This window comes from Podarcis pityusensis (genome assembly GCF_964106645.2).
Source record: "Podarcis pityusensis genome assembly, chromosome: 5".
NCBI lineage: Eukaryota > Metazoa > Chordata > Lepidosauria > Squamata > Lacertidae > Podarcis > Podarcis pityusensis.
The window spans coordinates 12,344,433-12,371,907 of NC_138032.1; the positions used below are offsets into that span (position 1 = coordinate 12,344,433).

At 42.8% G+C, this 27,475-nt stretch overlaps 1 protein-coding gene across 1 annotated transcript in view; it reads right to left on the reverse strand.

Moving 5' to 3' along the window:
* The window catches only part of NAALADL2 (N-acetylated alpha-linked acidic dipeptidase like 2), a 547,930-nt gene that overhangs the window by 110,031 nt on the left and 410,424 nt on the right, over positions 1-27,475 (reverse strand). Inside the window, exon 11 of the mRNA XM_081008376.1 lies at positions 19,369-19,464. Within this exon, the coding sequence (XP_080864502.1) occupies positions 19,369-19,464 (96 nt within the window). The remainder of the gene's footprint in view (positions 1-19,368; positions 19,465-27,475) is intronic.

Here is a 27,475-nt window from a genome sequence, read left to right on the forward strand (position 1 = left end):
ATATTCTGCAAATTAAAAAATAACTTGATACCATAGCATAGCATAGCATAGCATAGTATACTGAAATGTTTAAATGTTCATTTGTCCTTAAATCTTCCTGCCATACTTGCCTTCCTTTCCTGCCACACTGGTGCAATGAGAACCACTGGACTAGGAACTGGCAGAGCAGAGTTTAAAACCTCACTGAGCCATGATGCTCCCAGGGTAACCATGGGGCAGTCAATGTTTCTCAATCTAATGTACCTGGCAGGGTCGTTGTGAGGATAAATTGGTGAGGGAGAAAACCACGTATGCCACCATGCTTGATGGGAAATTCCGAGAAAAATGCAACAATAAATACAAAAATCTGGGTGGGAACTGGAAGGCCACTGGCTCAAAATCTCACCTCAGCTGTGAAGTCAATAGCTGGAATGAGTCAAGTTGTTATCATTCAGCAAGGATTGCCCCCAGTTTGCAGTATAGGGCTGATAATACTGATCTACCTTAGAAGATTGTGTCAGGAGTCCAGGTTCCCAGCTTGCTAACACAGTAAGTGTAAGTAATTAAAAAGGAGGATTTATTGCAAAAACAAACAGATAGCTCTGGACGGCTCTAACAAAGCCTCTGGCATCATCACTCAAGATGACCCTTCTGAAGATTCCTTCCGGTGTTGACAGAAGATATTGAACTTACGACCCTTACGTCTCTTGTTTTGCTTCCTATCCAGCAGCCCTCCCATTCACCAACTTCGGACTTAGTGGATCAGATCCAACCTCTTCCTGTTCTGAGAGGCTCCCCCTATGTCTGTTCACTCCTGTTTGTGCTTCCAGCGAGCTTTGGCTGTGTTCCAGCCTGCTCTCAGCTACTGCCTTATCATCCGGCCATTCAAGGTCAGGAAGAGCCGAAGTCTGCAGCTGTCGGCTTTCCCCTGCCTGAGTGAAATCTAAGCCTCTCTGTTCCTGGCTGCTTTCTGCAGTTGGCTGTAAATCTTCACTTGGACCTGGCTCATGTGTATACCTGTGAAGAGATCCAAGATTTAGAACCTCAAAGCCAAAGTGAGAGCATTTGGGTCAAAATTAAGGGAGAGAAGAATAACAGTGACCTCATTGTGGGAGTTTACTATAGATCCCCAAGCCAAACGGAGGACATAGATGATGCCTTCCTGGAACAGATGGCCAAGCATGCAAAAGGAAGGGAGATAGTAGTAATGGGGGACTTCAATTACCCGGATATTTGTTGGATGTCAAACTCAGCCAAGAGCATAAGGTCAAACAGATTCCTCACTGGCCTTGCAGACAACTTCATTGTCCAGAAAGTGGGAGAAGCAACAAGAGGAACAGCCATTTTAGATCTGGTCCTAACCAATGTTGATGACCTGGTTAGTGGGGTAGAAGTGGAAGGATCATTAGGCGCGAGTGATCATGCTCTTCTGAAGTTTACTATACAGCGGAAAGGAGCAGCCAAGCATACTAGGACTCAATTGCTTGACTTTAAGAAAGCTGACTTCATAAAACTTAGGGAAGTGCTGGGTGAGATCCCATGGACAGTAATACTAAAAGGAAAGGGAGTTCATGATGGCTGGGAGTTTGTTAAGAGGGAGATAGTAAAAGCACAACGTCAGGCAACACCAATGAGACGGAAACATGGAAGGTGCCTAAAGAGGCCAGGGTGGCTATCTAAAGAACTTTTAACTGAGTTAAGATTAAAAAAGGATGTGTACAAAAAATGGAAAAGGGGGGAAACCACCAAAGAGGAATTCAAACAAATAGCCAGCATGTGTAGACACAAAGTCAGAAAAGCTAAAGCACAGAATGAACTCAGGCTTGCTAGAGAGGTTAAAAGCAACAAAAAAGGCTTTTATGGGTATGTCCGTAGCAAAAGGAAGAACAAAGAAACAGTGGGGTCACTCAGAGGAGAAGATGGTGAAATGCAAACAGGGGACACAGAAAGAGCTGAACTCCTCAATGCCTTCTTTGCCTCAGTCTTCTCCGATAAAGAAAACAATGCCCGACCTGAAGAATTTGGAGCAAATGATTCAGCAAAGGAAACACAGCCCAGAATAACTAAGGAGACAGTACAAGAATACTTGGCTAGTTTAGATGTATTCAAGTCTCCAGGGCCAGATGAACTGCATCCAAGAGTATTAAAAGAACTGGCAGATGTGATCTCAGAACCACTGGCATTCCTCTTTGAGAATTCCTGGAGAACAGGCGAAGTCCCGGCAGACTGGAGGAGGGCAAATGTTGTCCCTATTTTCAAAAAGGGGAAAAGAGAGGACCCAAATAATTACCGCCCAGTCAGTCTGACATCAATACCAGGGAAGATTCTGGAGCAGATCATTAAGCAAACAGTCTGTGAGCACCTAGAAAGGAATGCTGTGATCACCAATAGTCAGCATGGATTTCTGAAAAATAAGTCAAGTCAGACTAACCTGATCTCGTTTTTTGACAGAATTACAAGCCTGGTAGATGAAGGGAACGCAGTGGATGTAGCCTACCTTGATTTCAGCAAGGCATTTGACAAGGTGCCCCATGATATTCTTGTAAAGAAGCTGGTAAAATGTGGTCTTGACTATGCTACCACTCAGTGGATTTGTAACTGGCTGACTGACTGAACCCAAAGGGTGCTCATCAATGGTTCCTCTTCATCCTGGAGAAGAGTGACTAGTGGGGTGCCACAGGGTTCTGTCTTGGGCCCGGTCTTATTCAACATCTTTATCAACGACTTGGATGATGGATTCAAGGGCATCCTGATCAAATTTGCAGATGACACCAAATTGGGAGGGGTGGCTAACACCCCAGAGGACAGGATCACACTTCAAAACGACCTTGACAGATTAGAGAACTGGGCCAAAACAAACAAGATGAATTTTAACAGGGAGAAATGTAAAGTATTGCACTTGGGCAAAAAAAATGAGAGGCACAAATACAAGATGGGGGACACCTGGCTTGAGAGCAGTACATGTGAAAAGGATCTAGGAGTCTTGGTTGACCACAAACTTGACATGAGCCAACAGTGTGACGCGGCAGCTAAAAAAGCCAATGCAATTCTGGGCTGCATCAATAGGAGTATAGCATCTAGATCAAGGGAAGTAATAGTGCCACTGTATTCTGCTCTGGTCAGACCTCACCTGGAGTACTGTGTCCAGTTCTGGGCACCACAGTTCAAGAAGGACACTGACAAACTGGAACGTGTCCAGAGGAGGGCAACCAAAATGGTCAAAGGCCTGGAAACGATGCCTTATGAGGAACGGCTAAGAGAGCTGGGCATGTTTAGCCTGGAGAAGAGGAGGTTAAGGGGTGATATGATAGCCATGTTCAAATATATAAAAGGATGTCACATAGAGGAGGGAGAAAGGTTGTTTTCTGCTGCTCCAGAGAAGCGGACACGGAGCAATGGATCCAAACTACAAGAAAGAAGATTCCACCTAAACATTAGGAAGAACTTCCTGACAGTAAGAGCTGTTTGACAGTGGAATTTGCTGCCAAGGAGTGTGGTGGAGTCTCCTTCTTTGGAGGTCTTTAAGCAGAGGCTTGACAACCATATGTCAGGAGTGCTCTGATGGTGTTTCCTGCTTGGCAGGGGGTTGGACTCGATGGCCCTTGTGGTCTCTTCCAACTCTATGATTCTATGATTCTATGATTCTATGATTCTATGATTCTATGATTCTATGATTCTATGATTCCTGACAGGTTGCTGTAAGGATTGCAAATGCTTCCAACACTTACAGACTGCAATCCTATGCCCCTGGGGTTTAGGATGTGGGATAAATTTGTTGGATTTGCCTTTAAATGTGAGCCTACCATATTAGCACTAAAAAAGGGACTGTTGTACTTTCATTCCTGAAATCCTGCTGCCAGGCAGTGTAGAGCACACTGGCATAGATAGACCAATGTGTTCCTACATCCCTGATGTATGGTTTTTTCTAATGAAGCCAACAGCATTTGGGTGAAGGTATTTGATTTGAAGAAATGATACTGTGGTGGGATGAGAGGCTGGCATCCCCCCTTCCCAGCACTGATCATAGATTGCCAATATCTCATCTAGTTTGGCTCTTACAATGCAATTTCAGAGATGCACGATTTATTGGAGAGAAGGGGTGGGGAGAAGCTGATCTTCAACTTATTGTTGTTGCTAGGTCTAAAACGTTATAGCATGCTGAGGAGTGGCGGCTGGTGGTTTTCTGTTTGTGAATATTTTGGTAATTTCCCAAAGAGGGTTGTGCAATTTCTCAGAGTAGGAGGAGACAAGCATTAACAGACTTGATGTCCCCCTGTTCTGTACAGTGGTAAGTGAAATACACAGATACTGGAATTATTGATTATTCTTCCTCCCGGGGAAATGAAGAAATTCACATAATGCAGACATAATAAATAAACCTGGAGGTTCACAGGAAGGAGGGGATGTAAATCTGATAGCTGGCTCCATTTGTTTACAGCCAGAAACTGGCTGCCTTCGAATCAGGAACGACAGTGCAAGAATGTTAATTTGGCTCCTTGCCTATATCTCAGCGCTAATGAGTGTGTAGTTTTACATATGGCTGCATTTCACTGTGATCTTTTGAACTATCCTTATGAAAAGCTAACCATTCTCTGTAGCACTTTGAATCATTAACCGGTGTGATAATTCACACGGCCACAGATTATGACAAGAGACTCAAGTGCTTATATTCATGATCTTTTAAGCTTTATGCATGTGTCCGCAGCTTCTTAACGAGGCATAATTCATTTCCTCCAGGTCTGCGGCTAATTTTTTTAACAGGGCCCACGTTTGGGGATTTCACAAGAGGTGAAGGGGCAGCACAGTTGACTCTTCTCACCAAATCTCTCCCTTGGGAGAATGGTAGAAGAAGCCATTCAGTCTGAGATGTGGTCAAATGGAGCTGTTTGCTGTATGTTTGAGAAAGGAGAGAATCGAAGTGTGCAAGAACTTTGACGTTCTCAGTTCTAATCTTGCCTCGGTCAAAACATAAACATGTAGGAAAGCCAGTATTCTTACAACCTCACCAGCACCACACACATGCCAGTAATCTATGGGAATAACAATGCTGGTTGATTCTTCAGTGTTGTAATCTGGAATTTGTGATTACTATAGATTACTGGTCTAGACAGCATCTTAAAAAGCAGAGACATCACCTTGCCAACAAAGGTCCGTATTGGAGAATTGGAGCTCAGCCTGGAAACCTTGGTTAAATGTTTGGGGTCTCTTGCCCCCACCTCCACAATTACTTGACAGCTCCAACCTTCATTGTGGGGAAAATTCCTTGCCTTTAGACAGAAGGAACAGGTAACAGGTCACAGAGAGCTCCCTTTGAAGGTATCCTCAGCTGCAAATAATGATAATGTTTGGATTGTCATTTCCAGCTGGGGGTTATGGGGTCTGTAACCTTGCCAACAAAGGTCCGTATAGTTAAAGCTCTGGTTTTCCCAGTAGTGATGTATGGAAGTGAGAGCTGGACCATAAAGAAGGCTGATCGCCAAAGAATTGATGCTTTTGAATTATGGTGCTGGAGGAGACTCTGGAGAGTCCCATGGACTGCAAGAAGATCAAACCTATCCATTCTGAAGGAAATCAGCCCTGAGTGCTCACTGGAAGGACAGATCCTGAAGCTGAGACTCCAATACTTTGGCCACCTCATGAGAAGAGAAAACTCCCTGGAAAAGACCCTGATGCTGGGAAAGATGGAGGGCACAAGGAGAAGGGGACAACAGAGGCTGAGATGGTTGGACAGTGTTCTCGAAGCTACCAGCATGAGTTTGACCAAACTGTGGGAGGCAGTGGAAGACAGGGGTGCCTGGCGTGCTCTTGTCCATGGGGTCACGAAGAGTCGGACACGACTAAATGACTAAACAACAACAACAACAAGTGTTACTGTTTACATTAGATTTGAATGGATTATTGAATATTGCTTTATTTGATATAAATTGTTTATTTCAAAGATTTCTTTTGGACTTTTAAAATATTGGACCTGATTGTTAATATTAATATTTGATGTCTTATTACGTTTTTATATGTGTTGGAAACTGCCTAGATTGGCTGGGATAATAATAATAATAATAATAATAATAATAATAATAATAATAATTTGTGTCCCATGATGGTTCAAGGTCACTTGCATCTATGACAAGAAGGTGATGAGACAATGACCAAAACGTGATAAGATAGAGGCAGTTACTGGTTTGGTTGGTTCTCATTGAATGCTGTATACAGAACAAACATGGCCCTGATGTTTCTTCAAGAGTAACCAAGATGAACGTAGGATTGCAGCCCCTTTCCTAGGGAAAATGTTATAGATTCATAGAATTATGCATGCTATGGTGGAAGTGGATAGAGCGAATGTTCTTCCCTCTTCTATAAGACTAGAACATAGGATCACAGAAAGCTGTGTTTTACCAAAGCAAACCATTGGCACATCCAGCTCAGTACTGCAACTCTCCAGGGTTTCAGAAAGTGGTCTTCTCCTGGAGATGCTAAGGACTGAACTTGGGTCCTCCTGCATGTAAAGGATGTGATCTACCAATGAGTTCTAACTTCACATCAAGGTTGACAGTAGGTCCAGGGCAGACAACATTCATTTATGTAATTCACTGTCAGGAGTGCGTGCAGGAGCCAGGCCCTGTGACTGGTACGGCCTCGCAGGACTGGGGCCCTCCTGAGTTTGGCCTTGAAGGGCAAAGCATGGCTGCACAGGTGAGGCTTGACAGAAGACTCATAGCACCTGGTGGCAAGGGCCGGGAGGGGTATATAAGACCAGCATTTCCCTCTGGCTCTTTGCCACAGCAACACGCTACCCACCTAGCTGTGCTTTGGCTTCCTGACTCTTGGACCCTTGGCTTCCTGACTCCTGGTTTCCTGACCCTCGGACTCTTGGCTTCCTGATTCCTGGTTTCCTGATTTGTGGACTCTTGGCTTCCTGACCCCTGGACTGCTGATTCCTGCTTCCCGACCTCTACCCCGGTCCCGCCGTACCAAGCCGGGACTCCGACTGCCTGTAACCCGGACCATGACATTCATTAACAAACGATGTGGCCATGGCCACCAGCTTAGAGGGCTTTTAAGGGGAATTATAAAAGTTCATGGAATATGGCTCTGTCTAGGCTTAGTAGATGTCTCTATGACATAGTTTAGTTGGTAGAGCATGGTACTCTTAATCTCAGGGTCGTGGGTCAAAAGATTTCTTCATTGCAGGGGGTTGGACTAGATGACTCTCATGGTCGCTTCCAACTCTACAATTCTACGATACCTTCAGATTTCAGAGGTATACTAAATAGTAAACACATTCTCACAGTATGGATGCCTATATATAGTCAAACCTTCACCATCCACTCATGGTATCAGAAGGCGTGGTGAAACTCTGACGTTTGCAAAGATGCAAAAAGTAGTTATTCATTTATTTCCTAAAATTTATTTTAGGAAAAATCCTCAAAACAGTTTACCAAGAAAGATAAAATAAAATTATTGCCAATTTTCAACGATAATCTCAAACATACAGAATAGAACAGACAACAATAACAACAACAACAACACACACATCATATGAACTTTTTAAACATCTGGGTAAGGTAAAGGTGGGACGCGGGTGGCGCTGTGGGTAAAACCTCAGTGCCTAGGACTTGCCGATCGTATGGTCGGCGGTTCGAATCCCCGCGGTGGGGTGAGCTCCTGTCTTTCGGTCCCAGCTCCTGCCCACCTAGCAGTTCGAAAGCACTCTTAAGTGCAAGTAGATAAATAGGTACTGCTTTATAGCGGGAAGGTAAACGGCGTTTCCGTGTGCTGTGCTGGTGCTGGCTCGCCAGAGCAGCTTCATCACGCTAGCCACGTGATCCGGAAGTGTCTCCGGACAGCGCTGGCCCCCGGCCTTTTAAGTGAGATGGGCGCACAACCCTAGAGTCGGACACGACTGGCCCGTATGGGCAGGGGTACCTTTACCTTTACCTAAGGTAAAGGTAAAGGGACCTCTGACCATTAGTTCCAGTTGTGACCGACTCTGGGCTTGCAGTGTTCATCTCGCTTTATTGGCCAAGGGAGCCGGCGTAAATGCTTCCAGGTCATGTGGCCAGCATGACTAAGCCGCTTCTAGCGAACCAGAGCAGCGCACGGAAACGCCGTTTACCTACCCGCCAGAGAGGTACCTATTTATCTACTTGCACTTTGACTTGCTTTCGAGCTGCTAGGTGGGCATGAGCAGGGACCGAGCAACGGGAGCTCACCCTGTCGCAGGGATTCGAACGGCCGACCTTCTGATTCGCAAGTCCTAGGCTCTGTGGTTTAACCCACAGCAACTGAATGCTGAATGCCTCTTAGGGTGGTGATGGGTGGTACAGGACAAAGGAGAGAGAGAGAGAGAGAGAGAGAGAGAGAGGGAGGGAGGGAGAGAGAGATGCTAGAAAAGGGCATGGCTTAGAACAGGGACAACATGGAATAGACTGTTTCAGCAGGGATCTTATGTTTATCACAACATTCTCTAGTTTGAAAATGCTTCCCACGATTTTGATTGGGACACCCTCAGCCATAATGCCAAAGACCGTGTTTACTGGAATGGTGTCCAATCCTGCCTGCATATATTTGGCAGATGGGCTGCAGAATTCAAATATGGGTGGACATGGATTGTTCAAGGCCAAGCCAGGCTATTTTGCCTGGTCCTCTGCCAGCCTAAAACCAGGAAATGATTAACTATGATTATATACTTAGCTGTAATGAACCTAATCCCAATAGCCAGTCATTTAAACATGGTGCCCATCAGCTGCTGAGGCAAATTATTTAACTGTTTCTCTTTTGCATCACCGCATAATCTTTGCCTTCCCCAACCCTCAAGGCAAATCTTACGAAGCTTTAGCTGGGAAAGCATAAAATCTCCAGAGGTTGAGCCCTCCCTTGGCCATAGAAGAATTGGCCCTGAATTTGTAGATTCTTCCACTGCTCGTGTGTGAGAAAACATAGTTTAAATTACAACCATGACCCTTCAAGCAACCGATTTGAACGATCTTATGTCCCTCGAAAGATTAACAGTAATTGGTATTATAGGACACATTCCTTAAAGCCAGTGTTAGCTTTATCATCTCAAAATGGAGAGAAAATGTTGAATTTACAGCAATAACGGCACATTTGTGCTGGGTACTGATTATCATAAAAGCAATATTTACTTTGCTAAATCAGGATTTATTTATTCAGGCCCAGCTGTGAAGATGCCAGACAATTGAAAAGATATACCAAAAAAGAGAGAGAAGAAGTAGTGAAAGCTAAAATGGCATTATTACATACAAGCCTGCTTCTAAATTAGGTAAGGGTGGATACTGAAATATTTAACTCCTTTAACTCTGTTGAACAGATGTCATCTACTACAACTTAATCCATGTGTTATTTGAATCCAGGCTTCCTCAACCTTGGCCCTCCAGATGTTTTGAGACTACATTCCCATCATCCCTGACCACTGGTCCTGCTAGCTAGGGATCATGGGAATTGTAGGCCAAAAACATCTGGAGGGCTGAGGTTGAGGAAGCCTGTTCTAATCTCTGCTAGAGAGGCTCAGGTCATTGCCAAAAGGGTTACCAAGATGGGGGCAGCAGACAGTCACCATTGGTATGCCAGGCACCATTTTGAATCAAGATGGTGGACCAAAATGTGACTTCACTGTGACTTTGCCCGTTGTTGTTTTTTACATGTTTGGCCACCTCTTGAGCTATTGTCACCAAACTTGGCTTGAGGGTCTCCAAGGTGGAGGCAGCAGCCTTCGTCATTGTTTGGATCCTAGTCAGATAGGCTTAGAAAGTGCTTGGTCTTGAATGACACATAGGAATCGGAGAGTGATCAGCTTGGAGCCTAGAAAGGGCTGAGACAGGGCTTCACTCTCTCAGACAGGGACCAGGCAGGGATTAGGAGCCTGGAAAGGGCTTGGCTATGCATGGTGACCTCAGTAATTTCCCTGAAGGGGAAGTAAAGATCCCAGAAGGGATTGGGAGCACAACAGCAACAGAAAACACCAATGGATTGATCTCCTTTCTGAACATGGGACAAATAAAAATAAAAATAAAAATCTGCTTCAGTTTCCCCTTTTTGGTCATAATTATCCAACATTCTTAACTAGAAGTAATAAACATTCACTTAGACCAATGTGGCAGGATCATACCCCCTCTTTGGCACACCACCAAATACTTTCCTCCTCCTTCTCCTCCTCCTCTCTCTCTCTCTCTCCCTCCCTCTCTCTCTCTCTCTCTCTCTCTCTCTCTCTCTCTCTCCATTTTTAACATGCTGCTACAGATGAAGGAAGGTCGTGTTTGATTAGAAATACTGGCTTCAGAAAGGATTCCACCGATGGCAGCTCAATTTAGTGTGATAATGAGCTTATAAGTAGTAAAGGTCACTAACTCTGGAAGCCCTAGCTTATCTATCTACACACAGAGAGAGGCGGGGGTGAGAGAGCAATATACTGAAAAATTGTAAAGTATGCCCACAAAATATAAGGTAAATATAAAACCTCACTTTCAGTAAATATTTTTTCCCCTTTGTCGACTTTAATTATGCATCTATGAATGGCAAAAAGGAAGTGTACATCTGCGAACATTCCACATTGGAAGAAATGCGACACTTTGAAGCCCCATCAACTCAAGGACAGACCCCCGTTGATGGCAGTTTGAAAGCCTGCATTGTATGAGACACTGGAATCTTTTCTCTCTGTTACAGAGGTATACAGGCACTGCCCCCCCCCCCCCAGAATTTAATATGCCACAAAAAAGGAGGGGTGTGCACAGGGAGGGTTGCCGGCAACGGTTTGATATGAGCAAGGGTTGTTCTTAAGGAAATTCACAAGCTGTGTTCAGAGAGATAGAATTCTGGAATAAGAAGATGAAAAGGTGCTAGTCTTTCCCTCCCGAGTGCTCAGATAATGCACAAATTTGGAAGGCCGGGTGTGCTTCAGTTCACCTATCGTTTGGGAAAATGCGGGTTTTGTGAGTTCAGAAATGCGAACTGAATCTAATCCCCTCCTCCCACTGAGAGCACAATATTGTGAACAAGATTGAACCTTCTTGTCTGATCCAACAAGGCGCTGCTCATCGTTTTCGGGCTTTCAACCCCGGAACAAGTTTAGAACTGATATGGCTCCATTAATAACAACAACAACAACAACAACAACAAATTATTTATATCCCACCCTCCCCAGCTGAAGCCAGGCTCAGAGCGGCTAACAACAATAAAAGTAACACAACATGAAGCAATGCTGTCCTGAAAAAAAAGTATAACCCTATTCTTTTGTGGGAGCCCCTTCTCATGACTTAGATGAGACAGCAACAATTCACCAAAGTTTTCTGGATGGAGTGGTTTTTAGGAATAGGGAGAACTGCACTGGCTCTTGAGCTGCTGGCATTATCACCAACCATGCAAGAATGGGGTTGGGCTACCTATAAATAAGGGGCCCAAGAGGGGAAGTTTCTTATTTTCCAAAAACTTATCACCATCACCATCATCATGCAATCAGTTTTTTTTTAAACACAACAAAACAAAAGTCCAAGGTGTCAGGCAGAATAACTGAGAGAAAATTTGGTTTCATTTGCATTTTAATGAGAACCTGCCTAATTCAAACTTCTTGAACCAACATGCGAAACCAAAACACAGCTACCCTTTGAAATTTGCATTTCTTTGGATTTTATGATGCAGTTCTCGAAGCAAGTATTATGTACAACAATGAACACATGCAAAAATCTGCGTTAAATGCCTGTAATGGTGGATATAACATTCAAAATACTTTTCACTTGGGAAAATTACTTGCAAAAATGTGTACATTAGTCATGACTGCCTGCAAAAAAAAAAAAAAAGTGTTTCATATTTGAAATTTCCGCTAAAATGCTGGTGAATTTTCATGATAATGAAAGGAAAGCAGATGTGGAAAACTTAATTTAAGATTGGGAAAATGAGAAACTTAGAGAACTGAAATTGACAGATTTATTTTTTCCTAGACAGGAATCTTACAAAGCCCAGACCGGACCAGACCAATAACCCTTAAATCCTTTAGCTGCACGTCAGGGATTGAAACTTGAACAGCGTGCGCTGAAGCTGATGAGACGTAATGAAATTGATGGGTTTGACTACCTTAAGTGTGCTGCTTTCATTGGGTCTACTCTGAGTATAATTCTGCATACAACCCTCTTGTGTGCAAAGCACATGTTTTAACAATGAGCGACAGGCACTTCCCTGAGCTTTGGTTTGGGACCCACATACAGAATCAATCAATGATGAAAGAAATTCCTGCTCTCACACACAATGTTTCGGTGTGTGCAACATAATAATTCTACCACCATTCATACATTGACTATGGATAACTGATGTGTTAATATTTATGCTTAACTACAGAACTCATCAGATAAATTATGTTCTACCCTCTATAGCTGCAGTTCCCTTTCATGTACCATCTCAGACATTTCCATTACAGGTGAAATTAAATTAACCCGCCTCCTCCCCTACACTCCATTTAAAGTAAATAAAACTTTATTGAGCTCTCTCTTCCTCTAGGGGACTATACCGAAGATCAATGTGCAGATGGTATACAGATGGTATTTTTAGACTCTGAATCATATAGGTGAAGTCCTACAGAAGGATTTTGTTCTGCTGCAGTCTAATAGACAATTGGAAAGATGGAAGAACCTTAACAACACGCGCTAAAAAATATTAGATTGCATCAATATTTCCTTCCTCTTCGAACAGTTCCCAACTTCTTAGCTGCCTTGGTAATTTAAGAACGTAAAGAAAGATGAAGCAAAAGAAACCATCCACTAAACCGAGCAACTCTCATCTGTCTGAAATAAAGAGGAAGGATATGTATAATAAGCAGTTTGGATTCTTCAAGTGGCTGGTAATGTAAAAAGAAAATTGCGAGTACATGTTAAGCACAACCTGGTCCACAACACCTTAAATAAAACTTACTAGTGCAGCTGGGGGTTTGAAGCATGTGCTGTTGCATTCTGGTCCTGACCATGGGCTTCCCATAGGCATCTGCTTGGACAATGGAAACCTAAGGAAGGCAGAATGCTATTGTGCTCAATTTCTGCTTTCATGTTTCCTATAAGCATCTTGTTGACCACTGTGAGATCTAGGTGGGCCATTGACCTGACCCAGCAGGTCTGGTCTTGCGCTATCATGTGGGGCCAAACATGATATTACGTGAAACACATTTTTGGATTAAGTGTGACTATTTTTAAAGACCAAAGTAGCAGCTATTGGGGGCAGAGAGATGCAGGACCACAGGGATAGTGTGGAGTTTAACCCTTTCTATCCCTTCTGCAGAACCAGGAAAAAACCATACACACCTTTCTGAGCTTCCTCCTAATACAGGGTTTCCCAAACTTGGGCCTCCAGCTGATTTTGGACTACAACTCCCATCATCCCTAGCTAGCAGGTCCAGTGGCCATTATAGGAACTGTAGTCCAAAAGCAGCTGGAGAGCCATGTTTGGGAAACCCTATCCTAATACAAGTAGCAAGATTTTTTTCTGGGGGGTGGGGGTGGGTCATTAAGACTGTGATAGAGAGGCAAAAGGTTAAACTCCTCCATCCCGCCATGTTCCCTATCATGATCTGGGCCCCCCTACATCTGATAGTTTGATTTTAAAAACATTCAAGTCAAGCATCTAAATATAAGGTTACCAGATTTTTTTTCAATGAATCCAGGGACACTTTTCAACTTCAATGGATTTTGTATGGGGACTGATTGTGAATCTGGGGAAAGGGGGACATCTGGTAACCTTAAAAAACATATCTGATGTAACACGTTGCTTGGTCCTTGCTGTAGGATATAAGCATATGGAACCATTTCACAGAAATGAAAGCTACAGTTTCTATTTCAGTTTTGCTATTGCGGGAAAACATAAGCATTTCTATATATTTATTCGGATGCTTTCTATTATCCCCTTGAAGATCCGTGTAAGTCCTGGACACAAGAATGATTAAAAAAAAAAAAATCACCAAAGGAACATAGGGGCATCAGAACATAGGAAGCTACCTGATAGTGAGTGACATCATTGGTCCACCCAACATTGTTTACACTGACTGGCAGTGGCTGCCCAGGGTTTCAGACAGGTGTGTCTCCCAACCTGACCAGGAGATGCTGGGTGTTGAACCTGAGACCTTCTGCCTGCAAAGCGGATGCTCTGCCCCTGAGTCCTGGCCCTTGCTTAAACAGCTGGCTTTTAAGACTCTGCAAAAAGCACAGTCCATAAATTAGGCCACAGTGAGCACCTTCAGGGACCCCCCTCCATAAATTCTATCTCCAGCCCAGACAACTGGCAATAGCCCTGTCTACATTCACATGAGCAGGGAAAAGGAGTGACAGGAAATACAGTATTTTTTGCTCTATAAGACTCACTTTTTCCCTCCTAAAAAGTAAGGGGAAATGTGTGTGCATCTTATGGAGCGAATGCAGGCTGCACAGCTATCCCAGAAGCCAGAACATCAAGAAGGATTGCTGCTTTCACTGCGCAGTGATGCCTCTTGCTGTTCTGGCTTCTGAGATTCAGAATATTTTTTTTCTTGTTTTCCTCCTCCAAAAACTAGGTGCGTCTTGTGGTCTGGTGCGTCTTATAGAGTGAAAAATTTGGGTATATATGAACTGACTACCTAAGCTTCACCTTAGGCCACACAAGCTCAGGGATTGCGGATTCCCTGCTCTCCCAAAGCTCAGGAGTTTAGTCGTATGCAGTGCTTTTTTCAGGGGGAGGGACACAGGGGTATGCATACCCCTAAACATTTTGTGAATCTAATTTTGGCCTCATTGAGGGGCCAAATACAGGAAGGAAATGGAGAGTACCCCTAAACACTTTTGGGGATAAAGCACTGGTTGTACGGGGTGGTTCAGGGTCTGCAGAATTTGCTGGAGCTGTAAATCAGTCTTGGGGGACTTTGGAGCAGCTCTGTCTCTAAGCTCTGGTTCTCTCAAAAACTTAGGGAGCAAACACGAAAGTCAGAGTGAATTAAATCAAGTTTAAGCCAGATCCAAACTCCATTCAGGAGTCAGTCTACTGCTACCTGAGCCAGGCTAAGCCCAGCCGAAGCCTTTAAATTACACAGCCCTTTTGGGCTTATACCATGTTGTCAGGTCACATGATAGAGCTAATGAGCACCAGCTGAGCTGGGATGAGGGATGGTGTATCTCTGGCTGAGCCAAAGTTGGGGACTTACGCCAGCATAACTAGAGACCTTCCACATCCTAACTTGCTCACCCCAGCAGATCCAGGTTTGTGATTGTGCCATTAATTAAAAAAGTAGATAAAACCTTTCCCCCTACTTATTTGCTTCATTTTTCACTTTGGTTGTTTACTTTTCCTTTTTAGTTTGGGAAGGGATGTAGATATTCAACAACCCTAACCTAAGGGATGAACATAACCTACCCTTTGATGAAATGTTTTCTCCCCTTGAACGGGTAAATTCTGACATGAAAAATGAAACTTGTAGAAATTTGGCTCAGTTCTACCAGTAATCAGCACCCTCTCCAGATATTAAAGTAAACACACAAGAGGATGCCAGGGGTGAGTTTTCTAGCTCTGACCTACTACATCACCCTTTCTGCCACATTCTGACTCATGGAAGGTCAAGTTCTGAAGTGGAGGAACTTCTGCACCCATAAACTTTTTTAGAACCCCAATTATGCAGGGTTTCAAAAGGCGCTGGCCACCTCAGTGGATCTGGCACTTTCCCAGAGCAACCCAAGGCCCTTAGGCCTTCTGGGATAACACCAAACCCATTTTACTTTATAGATAGTTCACTTCAAATGCATTTGGTCCTGCCAAAAGCCACAACAGGTCTATATAAATGTGTTTAATAAATTAAAACGTCCACGCAACAAGATAAACTGTATGCAATTACAAGTTCAAAATTATGAATTCACACCCCAGAAAAATAATTTATTGTACTAAAGTGTCAAGCACACATGGATATTTGTCTTGCTTTGCCAAGGGTTCATACTAATGTGGCCACTTCTTTCCCATCATCATAATCATTCACATATTCTATCTTCTTTCTAAATTTGTTGTATATTCTTCCAACAACTCAGAAAAAGAATTCGAGTCCTGTACTCTCTGACACAAAAATGAACTGTGTGGCAAATCCCCAATTTCCCTGTCATTGCAGATGCCACAGACTCCAAAGAGTGCTGGGGTTTCTCCGAAGGGAGAAGAAGAAGCACAGTGGATGGCATTAACTGAAATCTGGAAAGAGGAAAAGTATTTCTCAGAGTGTGCCTACCTATTAAAAACCGTAAAATAATTCTCAGGGCCAAGCAGTCCATTTCAGGATTTGTCCTGGATTTGTTTGGATTGACAACTGGACATGCACAGAAACCCACCCTGTTTTCAGTGACAAATTATGTTTTGGGGGCTTCCAGTCAAGTAGTAGAAAAAAATCCCACCTCATATCCCCCCCCCCCAAGTATCTGATCTGAACACTTGAAAAAAAACACCCCAATTAATCCTTTGTTGCTGTTTACTTCCTTCTTTGCTCTGCTTTCCTAAACGGGGGGGGGGGGGGGGTGGAGAGAGAGAATGGCCTTGCTTTGGGGGAGTAGTATGGAACAACAGGCTTCCTGTGAGGAATTATAGGTTGTTGTTGTTGTTTAGTCGTTTAGTCATGTCCGACTCTTCGTGACCCCATGGACCAGAGCATGCCAGGCACTCCTGCCTTCCACTGCCTCCCGCAATTTGGTCAAACTCATGCTGATAGCTTCGAGAACACTATCCAACCATCTCGTCCTCTGTCGTCCCCTTCCCCTTGTGCCCTCAATCTTTCCCAACATCAGGGTCTTTTCCAGGGAGTCTTCTCTTCTCATGAGGTGGCCAAAGTATTGGAGCCTCAGCTTCAGGATCTGGCCTTCCAGTGAGCACTCAGGGCTGATTTCCTTCAGAATGGATAGGTTTGATCTTCTTGCAGTCCATGGGACTCTCATGAGTCTCCTCCAGCACCATAATTCAAAAGCATCAATTCTTCGGCGATCAGCCTTCTTTATGGTCCAGCTCTCACTTCCATACATCACTACTGGGAAATCCATAGCTTTTACTATAAGGACCTTTGTTGGCAAGGTTACAGACCCCATAACACCCAGCTGGAAATGACAATCCAAACATTATCATTATTTGCAGCTGATGATACCTTCAAAGGGAGCTCTCTGTGACCTGTGACCTGTTCCTTCTGTCTAAAGGTAAGGCATTTTCCCACAATGAAAGTTGGAGCTGTCAGGGAATTGTGGAGGTGGGGGCAAGAGACCCCAAACATTTAACCAAGGCTTCCAGGCTGAGCTCCGATTCTAGTCAAGCTAAGCCATATTCAGGCAGAGGCAGCTGACGTTTTTAGCCCTTCCTTCTCTGGAGGTTCATCTTGGCCCTGGCTCAAATCTTACCTGAGGGGGATGGACTCTGGAGTGCAGTAGAATTTGGGGGCAGAAGTCTAGGGTCCCACTTAACAGAATGAGCAGGAAGAACCTCAAACATAGGAGGGTTAGTTTACCACATTTTGGAGCAAACGAATACGATTGCCATCTCAATAGGGGACCATTTCAAGTTGGTGAAACGAAATGCATTACAGTGGTACCTCAGGTTAAGAACTTAATTCGTTCCGGAGGTCTGTTCTTAACCTGAAACTGTTCTTAACCTGAAGCACCACATTAGCTAATGGGGCCTCCTGCTGCTGCCACACCGCCGCTGCACGATTTCTGTTCTCATCCTGAAGCAAAGTTCTTAACCCGAGGTACAATTTTTGGGTTAGCGGAGTCTGTAACCTGAAGCATCTGTAACCTGAAGTGTTTGTAACCTGAGGTACCACTGTACCAGCTAAGACTATTACCCATAATATCATTAAGTCCAGCATCTATAATTACCTAGTACATCAGTGCTGGAGTTTATACAGCTAAATATGAGAATTGTCATCCTGCTCAACTGAGGCGGGTGGAGGCCAATGGAGGTGTTTGAAAAAGAGGTTACAAATTAGTTTCCTTACCACCACCACCGCATTGAAATTTCATGTGATAATTATCTCAAAGAAACTGCCATCTCCCTATCCAAAAGCACTTCTGTCACTGCTAATCGTTCCAGCACATACCACAGGGACTGTTCAAATGCAGATGATATAACGGTGACTGTAATTCTTCCTGTAAACAGGATTGATGAATTGTGCGTTCTCCAGACCTCAGGGTCCAAGGATGGAGTGACAGGGATCCCCTTTGAAATCCTTTTAGTGTCAAGGACGCGTGTCAAAGCAGCTGTCTTGCTTGCTAAGAAAGGCGAAAGGGGAATCCGGCACAACAAATGTTCTTTAATCTGCAGCACTCCCAGTTTAAGGCTTCATAAAAACTCCAACAGGCCATGACAAGAAGTCTTCTCTCTACTCTTTCCTATATAGTGGCAGCCTCCGCAAAGCAGTTTCCAGGTCTGCCTGCTAGATCCACAAATGAAGAATCTCCATGGATTTCCTTTTCCTTCTCTCTGATGGAAATGTGCCCACAGCAGCTGCCTTGGTCAATGAAAAGGGCTTCAGAGGTGAGGATAAAGGAGCTTGCCTTCTTTGTTGGGTTATTGTTCTTTTGAAGGTATAAGAAATTGGGGAAACCTGTGGCTTTCCAGATGTGGTTGGACTCCAACTCACATCAGCTCCATTCAACATGGTTCAAGGCCAGGGATGATGGGAGCTGTGGTTCAGCAACATCTGGTGTTCCACAAGGTCCCCATCCTTGGTATACCATCCTATGACCTGAAGGCACATGAAATCACTACTTTGCCTGAAGATAAGCAGCTTTGGTTCTGGTCAGTGAATGGGAACCACAGTTATAGCACCTTGGGTTCCATGATGGAAGGAAGGGGATATTAAACTGTAAGAAATTGAGTAAGTTCATAAGAAGTTTCTGAATCAAATATGTGTAGTACATTTCTATATTCTTGTAGGAGATAAGAGGTTTTTGGTGAAGGAAGAGGTGGTTAAAAGGGAAAACCTGGAGATGGAAAAACTTGAGAATACTCTATCAAGAATACAGGATTGTCTTCCAAGACAAACAGAACATAACATCATCTTTAGTCAGCATGATGAACACCATTGAATATCTCTGTGTATACCAAATTTCAGGTTGTGATCTATTGTGGAAGTACCGGAATATTTTTTAAAAACAACAACAACACCAAAGCAAACAGTGGGACAATCAGTATGTCAGTGAGGCCCAAATATTTTAAATATAAACAGATTGTGAAGCTTTCGTATTCTGAATACTGAGAATGTGAAATGCACTCTAATGCAGTTAAATAACCAGCCAGTCTGGCATATACAAATATTTTTGAAACACCTTTGAAACAGAAATTGATTCATTCATAACTGGTTAACATGAAAGGAATGCTTGTATTACTGAGCGAGACATCTTAAATTTCCTCTACCTTTGCGATGGATTCATGCAGGCTGAAGGAAGACACCAGTTCATTGGATATTGTTGAATGTAGAGGGAAATGGGCTTCAGAGAGAAAACTTGCCGTCTGTGTGACAAAAAAAGAGAAAAGGAGAGGGAGAGAACCTTTAAGACTTCTTATTGATTTCCTTCTTCAAATGCCTTATTGGATTCTATCTGAAGGTTCAAAGGACCTCAAATTGTTTTAAAGTTGTGCTGATGATTAGACTTCATTTTAGTGATCTAATTTACTTGTTCCAAACTCTGGAACAGAAAAACGGGATACAGTTATCTTTACTGTAAAAAAAAAGTGTCCTCCTGAAATGACGTCTATCTTAGTAAATGTACTTCCCCGTTCAATGCATTATTACGCCTAAGGGGAGAAAAATCCATACTGATTTCATTAGTGCATTGCTAGTAATTCCAAAACTTGAAATGACTAATTGGCTTGTCAGAAATTATATATGCATGACAATCAGAGCCATAAAACACAAAACTATTTATTCAAGTTACAGATGGGTAGCCGTGTTGGTCTGCCATAGTCGAAATAAAAAAATTCCTTCCTGTAGCACCTTAAAGACCAACTAAGTTAGTTCTTGGTATAAGCTTTCGTGTGCATGCACACTTCTTCAGATACACTGTGTATCTGAAGAAGTGTGCATGCACACGAAAGCTTATACCAAGAACTAACTTAGTTGGTCTTTAAGGTGCTACAGGAAGGAATTTTTTTATTTCGACTATTTATTCAAGAGGAACTGCATCCCTCCCCTTCAGCAGTAGGCATAGCTTAGAATGTTAATTATAAAAATGAACTAATTCCTGTTCATGTACAATTTAGAAATTGAACTAGTTCAGTTTACAGTTCAATTCAGTTTCATCCATTTATCCTATTTACCTTTTTTCTTTTGGCATTCAAGATGTTGTGCTAAAGTGCAAAACAGTGAACTTCATTTAAAAAAAGAGCTAGTTTATTTGAAGAACTGGTAGTAGATAGTTTTCAGAGATGGACCATTGTTTATTACTGAGTTGCCAAGATTAACAGTAATAAATTAACACTACTTGTTATCAGGTGCTCACTGTTTCACGCTTATGCATTTGGTTTGGGCTTTTTTGGTTTTAATCTATCCCATCAATATTTCCAAGCAAACTAAGGCAGCTAACAAATCAATAACAGAACAATAAAATAAATAAATAATACAATCTCCAACTTAAACCAGATCACAAACTCAAAACAGCAGCATACAAATTAAGAACTAATAATAGCATAAATAATAGGAACATAAAGCTAAAACAAATGCAACAATTCTAAAACAGCCATCAGATAAGCACAAAGCTAAACCAGCAAAGAATTTAATGGATGAAAACCCTTTTAACCAACATGTTATATTAGAAGCAAAAAAACTTGTTTTGATGAATTGGAAGAGCCACAAAAAGATTCCATTGAGCACATGGTTTGATAATATGGACAGATTAGCTACATATGAACGAACTGCAGGTCGACGCAAATTAAGAATGGATAAATATGAAGAAATCTGGAATGAATATTTAAGCGATAAGGCGGATAGTGGTGGGAAGTGGGGGGAGGGGAGAGAGGTGGGAAAATATTGTTAAAAAGGTGTAGGCAAAGGTATATCAGCGTATTTAAATCTGAATTGTCAAATTGTGTTGTTATTGTTATTATGGTTTTTGGTGTAGTGTCTTTTGCAGTTGTTCTTTGTATCAAAAAAATGATTAAATAAATTAAAAAAAACATGTGGAGAGTTACCACATGGAAAGAACCAGCTTTTCTTCCCCAGTGCCAATTCACCAAAAGAGGGGAAGTATCCTTCTTTTACTTCAACTCCTGCCATTTGTTGAACCTTACTGTTCAAAGCCCATTGGTAGCTTCTGCTAATTTTCAGCTTAAGCAAAGGACCTCCATGTGTATCTTGCGCAAATGCGGAAGCACAACTGTGGATTCGGTACATATGGAAATAATTCAATGATCTGAAAGCAACCAATTTGCACTGAAGAGGTTGTGCTGCTGCTTCTTCACATCACAGTTCTCAGTTTTCATAATATAAGCCTGACTGGGCACCCAGTTTTGCTTCTGTCCCCACCCAGCACTAACAAGTGGTCCTTGGGGTTGTTGACCCCAAGGACAGAATATAGTCCTCTGGCTGAAAGAAGGTCCCTCATTTCTGATTTAGCATCTGAGTGTGAGCCAGGGAAGATAATGGCACGTTTGATGAACTCTGAATGCAGTTCTGCTGGAGATTTTGTTTTTAAATGTTCCTCTAGCTGTGTTTTGCCATAGGTGATAAGCACCTGTATGTTTGGAAATACATTTTTGAAGCTTCTCTCCATGTCTGACATCTGCTGATATTCAAAAGTCGGCTGCCTGATGCTCAATTCCTTATATCCACATTTAGTACAGTCCTGAATTTTGGAATGGTTAGTATCAAAAGCGTGATTAATCCATTCCTGACTTGCCAGAAAGTTTTCCTTTTAGAGACCATATATTACTGTGAAGTGTTGAAATTGAAACCTTTGCTTTGGAAGTGATATTAATGCCGCTGGAAGATTTAACAGGATTGATTTGCTGTGCCATGCATTTTGCAACTTTCCCAGCTTGCTTCTGACAGCTAGGACACTGCTCTGAGGGTCTCTGGTTGTTTTAAACTTCAGTGTGCTCCTTTTCTACAAAGAACCAAGCTTGGCTGTTTCACTTAAACAAGTTTAGACATCAGTGGCATTTCATGCAAAATAAATTTGGCAAACGCTTCTAGCAATTTTATCACAATTCTCTCTCATTTTATAATTATTGTTATTAAATCTTCCAAATTATTACATAACTTCAATCATATATATATTTTTTGTTACATATTTTCTTCTTGACTTCCCATCCCTCCTCCCGTTTTTTTTTTATATTCCACTTAATAGTTGCATTAAAACACATCTACATTTATTTTCTAAGCCCCCCAAATCCATTCTCCACATTCTTCCATTGCTCATATCTCAAATCCTGCACGTGATTTCATATAAGAATGATAATTCAATAGATAGTCCTCCAATGGCCTCCATTCTTCTATGACAGTACAATCATTTTGTCCTCTTATTTTAGCAGTCAGTTTCACCATTCCTGAATAGTTCACCAGTTTTATAAGCCAATCTTCCTTAGTTGGAGTCTCTTCGTCTTTCCATTTCTGTGCATATAAAGTTCTAGCTGCAGTTGTTGTATACATAAAAAGGTTAGACAGCTTTTGGGGTATTTCCGTCCCTATTATCCCCAACAAAAATGCTTTGGGTTGGGGGGGGTGTTGGTCAATTTAAGCATCTTTTTCAGTTCATTATAAATCATTTCCCAGAAATTTGTTGCCTTTCCACAAGTCCACAAGATATGTTAATCACAATTCTCACACGAGGTGCAAACTGACTTCCCTCTCCTGCAAGCAATCTGCACATATAAAAGGCAGTGCCCAATGATCCTTTCTATTCTCCCAAGATCCAGCCCCAGCCTAAGCTCCCTTCCAACCTCCTCTTCCATAAGTTCTCTGCTGGAATCCTGCTAGAACATGAACCTCAATCGTACAGTGCTCTTGAGTACTGTATATGGAACGCCCATGCAGCTTTGGCTCTGCAAGTGGAGACAGTGGCAGAATCCCTCTTCTATGTACAAAATGAACAGAGAAGAAAATGTGACATCTAGTGAGCAAGAAACAGAACCTCAGATGGGAATATGCAGATGAAGGGAGTGGCTATGCAAATATCCTGGTTCTCAGTGGCTAAAGAGATCACTGGTTGAACAGATGGACCATAAGGAGATGCCTTCTACTGAGTTAGACCCTTGGTCCATCTTGCGCAGTACGACCTACACTGACTGGCAGCAGGTCTCCAAGGTTTCAGATAATGAACATTCCCCTGCCTACCCAGAACTGTCAGGGATTGAACCTGAGATTTTCTTCATGAAAAGCAGATGCTCTACCAATAAGGCACAACCAAAGGCTTGGATAAATAAGTAGGGCTTTAACTGGTACTGCAAATATAAAAACCTTTATATCAACAGCAGTGTGATGGGCATGGCCGGAAAGGGTCTTGTGTACAGCTTATATCTCTATGGTTCCAATACTGAGAAAATCAGACCCACGGACACCATACCTTACAAATCTATATAGCAATGTGGAAAGAAATTTAAAAAAAAAAGTACCCATATGCAATCTTTCCAATTCATTATATACATAAAAAATAACCAGAAAAGACAAAGTGGTAGTTTCAGTTTCAAAGTAGGAAATAACTGTGGTGACCTCCTTGCTTCTCGCTGGATGAAACATTAAAGAAACCCGCAAGATCTGAATGTTGAATAATCAATCATTCTCAGAAGAATTAATGAGGTAATAGATTCCTTACCACTGTATTTTCATCGACGAGAGCTCAGCACTTTCTTGTCTTCCACCCCCACCCTGCCACACACACACAGACACCCCCCCACACACACACCAAATATCTCCAGGAAGAAAACCACTCCAGTCATTCATTATTAGGATGACAGTGCATAAGAGAGGCATGATTGAGAGTAACGATTCATCTTTATTTTAGATGTTTATGCAGGGAGACTGAATAGATCAGTACATTTAAGTGGAAAGGAGCAGAGCCCAATGTACTGCTGCGTGAATAACACACACAAATTGCCAACAATGGATAGGTAACAAATCAATAAAGCACTTGAACCAGCACCCTCCCGCTTAAAAGAACTAAGTGCACTTGAAACCACTAAGGCTGTGTACACACCATATATTAAAGCTCATATAAAGTACAAATAAAATGATGATGATGATGTCTTCAGGACAGAACCTTTTCACTGTGCTACTAGCCCCTAAGGTCTGTTCCGTGACCACTCAAAGCAAGCGTTTGATCATTGTTGCACTTATTTTTACAAAACACCCTCCCAAACAAGTGTCTATGGTGCTATGCTTTAGACATGGACTTAAAACCTTCTCATTCACACAGACTCTCTGTAGTGTGACCCTACCATCTTGCCCTGGGGTCAGCAACCTAAGGCCCATGAGCCACAAGCAGCCCATGGGGGTTGTTTAACCGGCCCATGGATCCCTGCCACCCGCTCGGTCGGCTCCCGTGCACCGTGCTAAACCAGCGCGGAGCAGAGCGGGGACTGCTTTCTGCAACCCTGGCTGGCTTCCCATTGGCTGCAGGAAGCTCCTATTTTAATGCTTAGTAACTTGTAAATAATTTTGCTTACAGAAAGTAGGTGCAAAGTGTGTCATGGCGGGATAGTACAATTTTTGCACTCTCCTTGTTGTACATTCCCCACGAATTATTTCCCAACTTTTTAAATGCAGTTTTGGAAACACTCCAAGGGTTTTCATTATGGGATGAAGAGCCGACCACCACCCAAAGACCATCAGATCTACCTGACAAACCAAAAAGCCCTTCTCTTCCACGCTCCCGGTTAATGGGGTGGCATCTTTTGATCAGCAGCCATCGACCAACTTTCTTCTCTTCAACCGAATTCCTGAAAATAACCTTCTGTCACATCACAGCTGAACTGGAACACTGTAGGACTGCATGATTGATGGAAGAGGCTCTGAGCAATTCATTGACATATGACAAGAGTCCCAGAAGCTGAGCCACCCACTTCGCCTTGTTGATAAGGCACAACTTTAACACAAGCAGGATTAAGGCAGAGATGACAAGCTGGGCAAAGACTGATAATCAGATACGGAGCATAGCCTAGTATTCTGAAACAGGAACTTAGAGAACACAAGAAGCTGCCTTATACTGACTTAATACATTGGTCCATCTAGCTCAGTCTGTTGGATAGTTTGTTTAAAGGTAGGGTTCATTATTGTTCCACAGGGTGTGTACCACTTTAAGGGCCAGGGTGCATATCCTGACCTAGTTTTTGCAGCTGTGTGGCGGTGTAACAGGTGCTGATAGGTCACTCTGATTAGCTGTGGCAGCAATTGTGTTTGCTATATAATGAGCTTTACTCTGTACCTTACCCATAGCTGTCAACTTTTCCCTTTTCTTGCGAGGAATCCTATTCGGAATAAGGGAATTTCCCTTTAAAAAAGGGAAACGTTGACAGTTATGACCTTACCCCCCCCCCCCCCCCGGTGGATGGATGGATGGGTGATGATTATAACCACTATGTAAGATGTATGTTTGAGGAGTTTTTGTTATTAAACCTTGCAAAGGTCTCTTTGCATCTCTTCAGTGATTCCATCTATGTGGTCTACTCTGCACACAATTGTGGCTTGTTTCAAATGCCCAATACAGTATAGTCTACACAGAGTGACAGCTGCTCTCCAAGGTTTCAGAGAAAGGACATGTCGGAGATTGAACCTAAGGCATCCAACATGCCAAGCAGTTGCCCTTCTACTGAGCTACCACCAGGCTTTGTCTCAACCCTGTTTTAAATCATGCTGCAAAATACCTTGCTTGAGCAAACCTGCTTCATGGCCCTGAACCAATTCACTTGACCCACGCTGCCTGTTCTGAATTAATTCCTCAATAACCCTCCTGTCTCTGAGTGTTTTCTGAAACTCTGAATGAATTGCTCATCTGGACTGACTTTGCATGCTAAAAAAGGCCTTGCAGTATCATTTGGGTTGAGTCCAAACTATCCACCCATTACCATTATCGTAAAGGTTCATGAAGCACCACTGGAGGGATAGCCTAACTACTGTTGTAACTACTCTGGTAACCTCAAGGTTAGATTACTGCAATGTGTTATACGTAGGGCTGCCTCTGAAGACGGTTCGGTGCAGAATTCAGCAGCCAGGTTGATCACTGGAGCAAGACGGTTTGAGCATATTACACCAATCCTGGTCCAACTGCACAGGCTACCAATTAGTTTCTGGGCCCAATTCAAAGCACTGGTTTTGAGCTATAAAGTCTTAAACGGCTCAGGACCTCAATACTTCAAGGACCGCCTCTTTCCATATGAACCTACCCAGACCCTGAGATCATCTTCTGAGGCCCTTCTTTGTGTGCCTCCTCCTCAAGAGGTCCAGAGGGTGGCAACACAAGAACGGACCTTCTCTGCAGTGGCTCCCCGTCTGTAGAATGCTTTCCCCAGGGAAGTTCACCTGGCGCCTTCATTATATACCTTTTAGGCACCAGACAAAAATGTTCCTTTTTAACCAGGCCTTTGGTTGAGCTGATTGACATCCTATACCCTTTTAAAATGTGGCTCTTTGAGGTGTGTGTGTGAATTACTGGGTTATTGTTTTTATTTTTATTTTTATTTTATATATCACGATCTTTTTTGTGAACCGCCCTGAGACCTCCGGGTATAGGGCAGTATATTAACTAACTAACTAACTAACTAACTAACCAACCAGGTGCTAGTATGTTCTCACGCTTGGATCTTGCTTTGGGGATTCCCAAAGGCATGTGGTTGGCCACTGTGAGAACAATGGCTTACATGTTAAAAAATGTGCTAAACGCATAAACACATAAAATCTTTAGGAAAAACTACCATAGAAAATTAGCCCAGTCACCTGTGGGTCTGAGTATGGGGATTTTCTTGACAGACTGATTTGTATTTGTTAGGTAGATTTATTGCTTTATTGTTTGGCGTCCGGCACGCTTCCCTCTGCGAGCCTCTGCAGGTCGTAAAGCAAATTAGCAGAATTGCACAGCGTCCGTGTTGAAAGGGCAGTAAAACAAGTCCCACACGTTTCTTCTGTCCTAATATCCCTTTATTTGCTCAAAAGGTAGCATATTTACAATTCATAAAGACCATCAGATTGTAGCTGCATTTTCTCTGCGTCCTTCTCTCTCAGTGTGCAGCTGCGTAACAAAACTGCTTTCACTTTTCACTCAGCTCACAGCATTCCAAGCTGCTTTCGTCAAGTCCTGGCTTACTTCCCTTGTAAGCGCCTCCTCTCAGCCTCGAGACACAGAAGGTTAACCCTTCACTACACCCAACAGTATTGGGGGATGGTCTGTGCCTACAGATCTGTAGACAGAATCTGGCGACCATCCGGGTCGACTTATGATCTTTACCTAAAAGGAGAAGATCGAATTTGTGTTTTTCCGGGAGGTCAGCAAGTCAACCTCTCTTTATCCCAATGAACAGTGTGCAGCCCAGATAC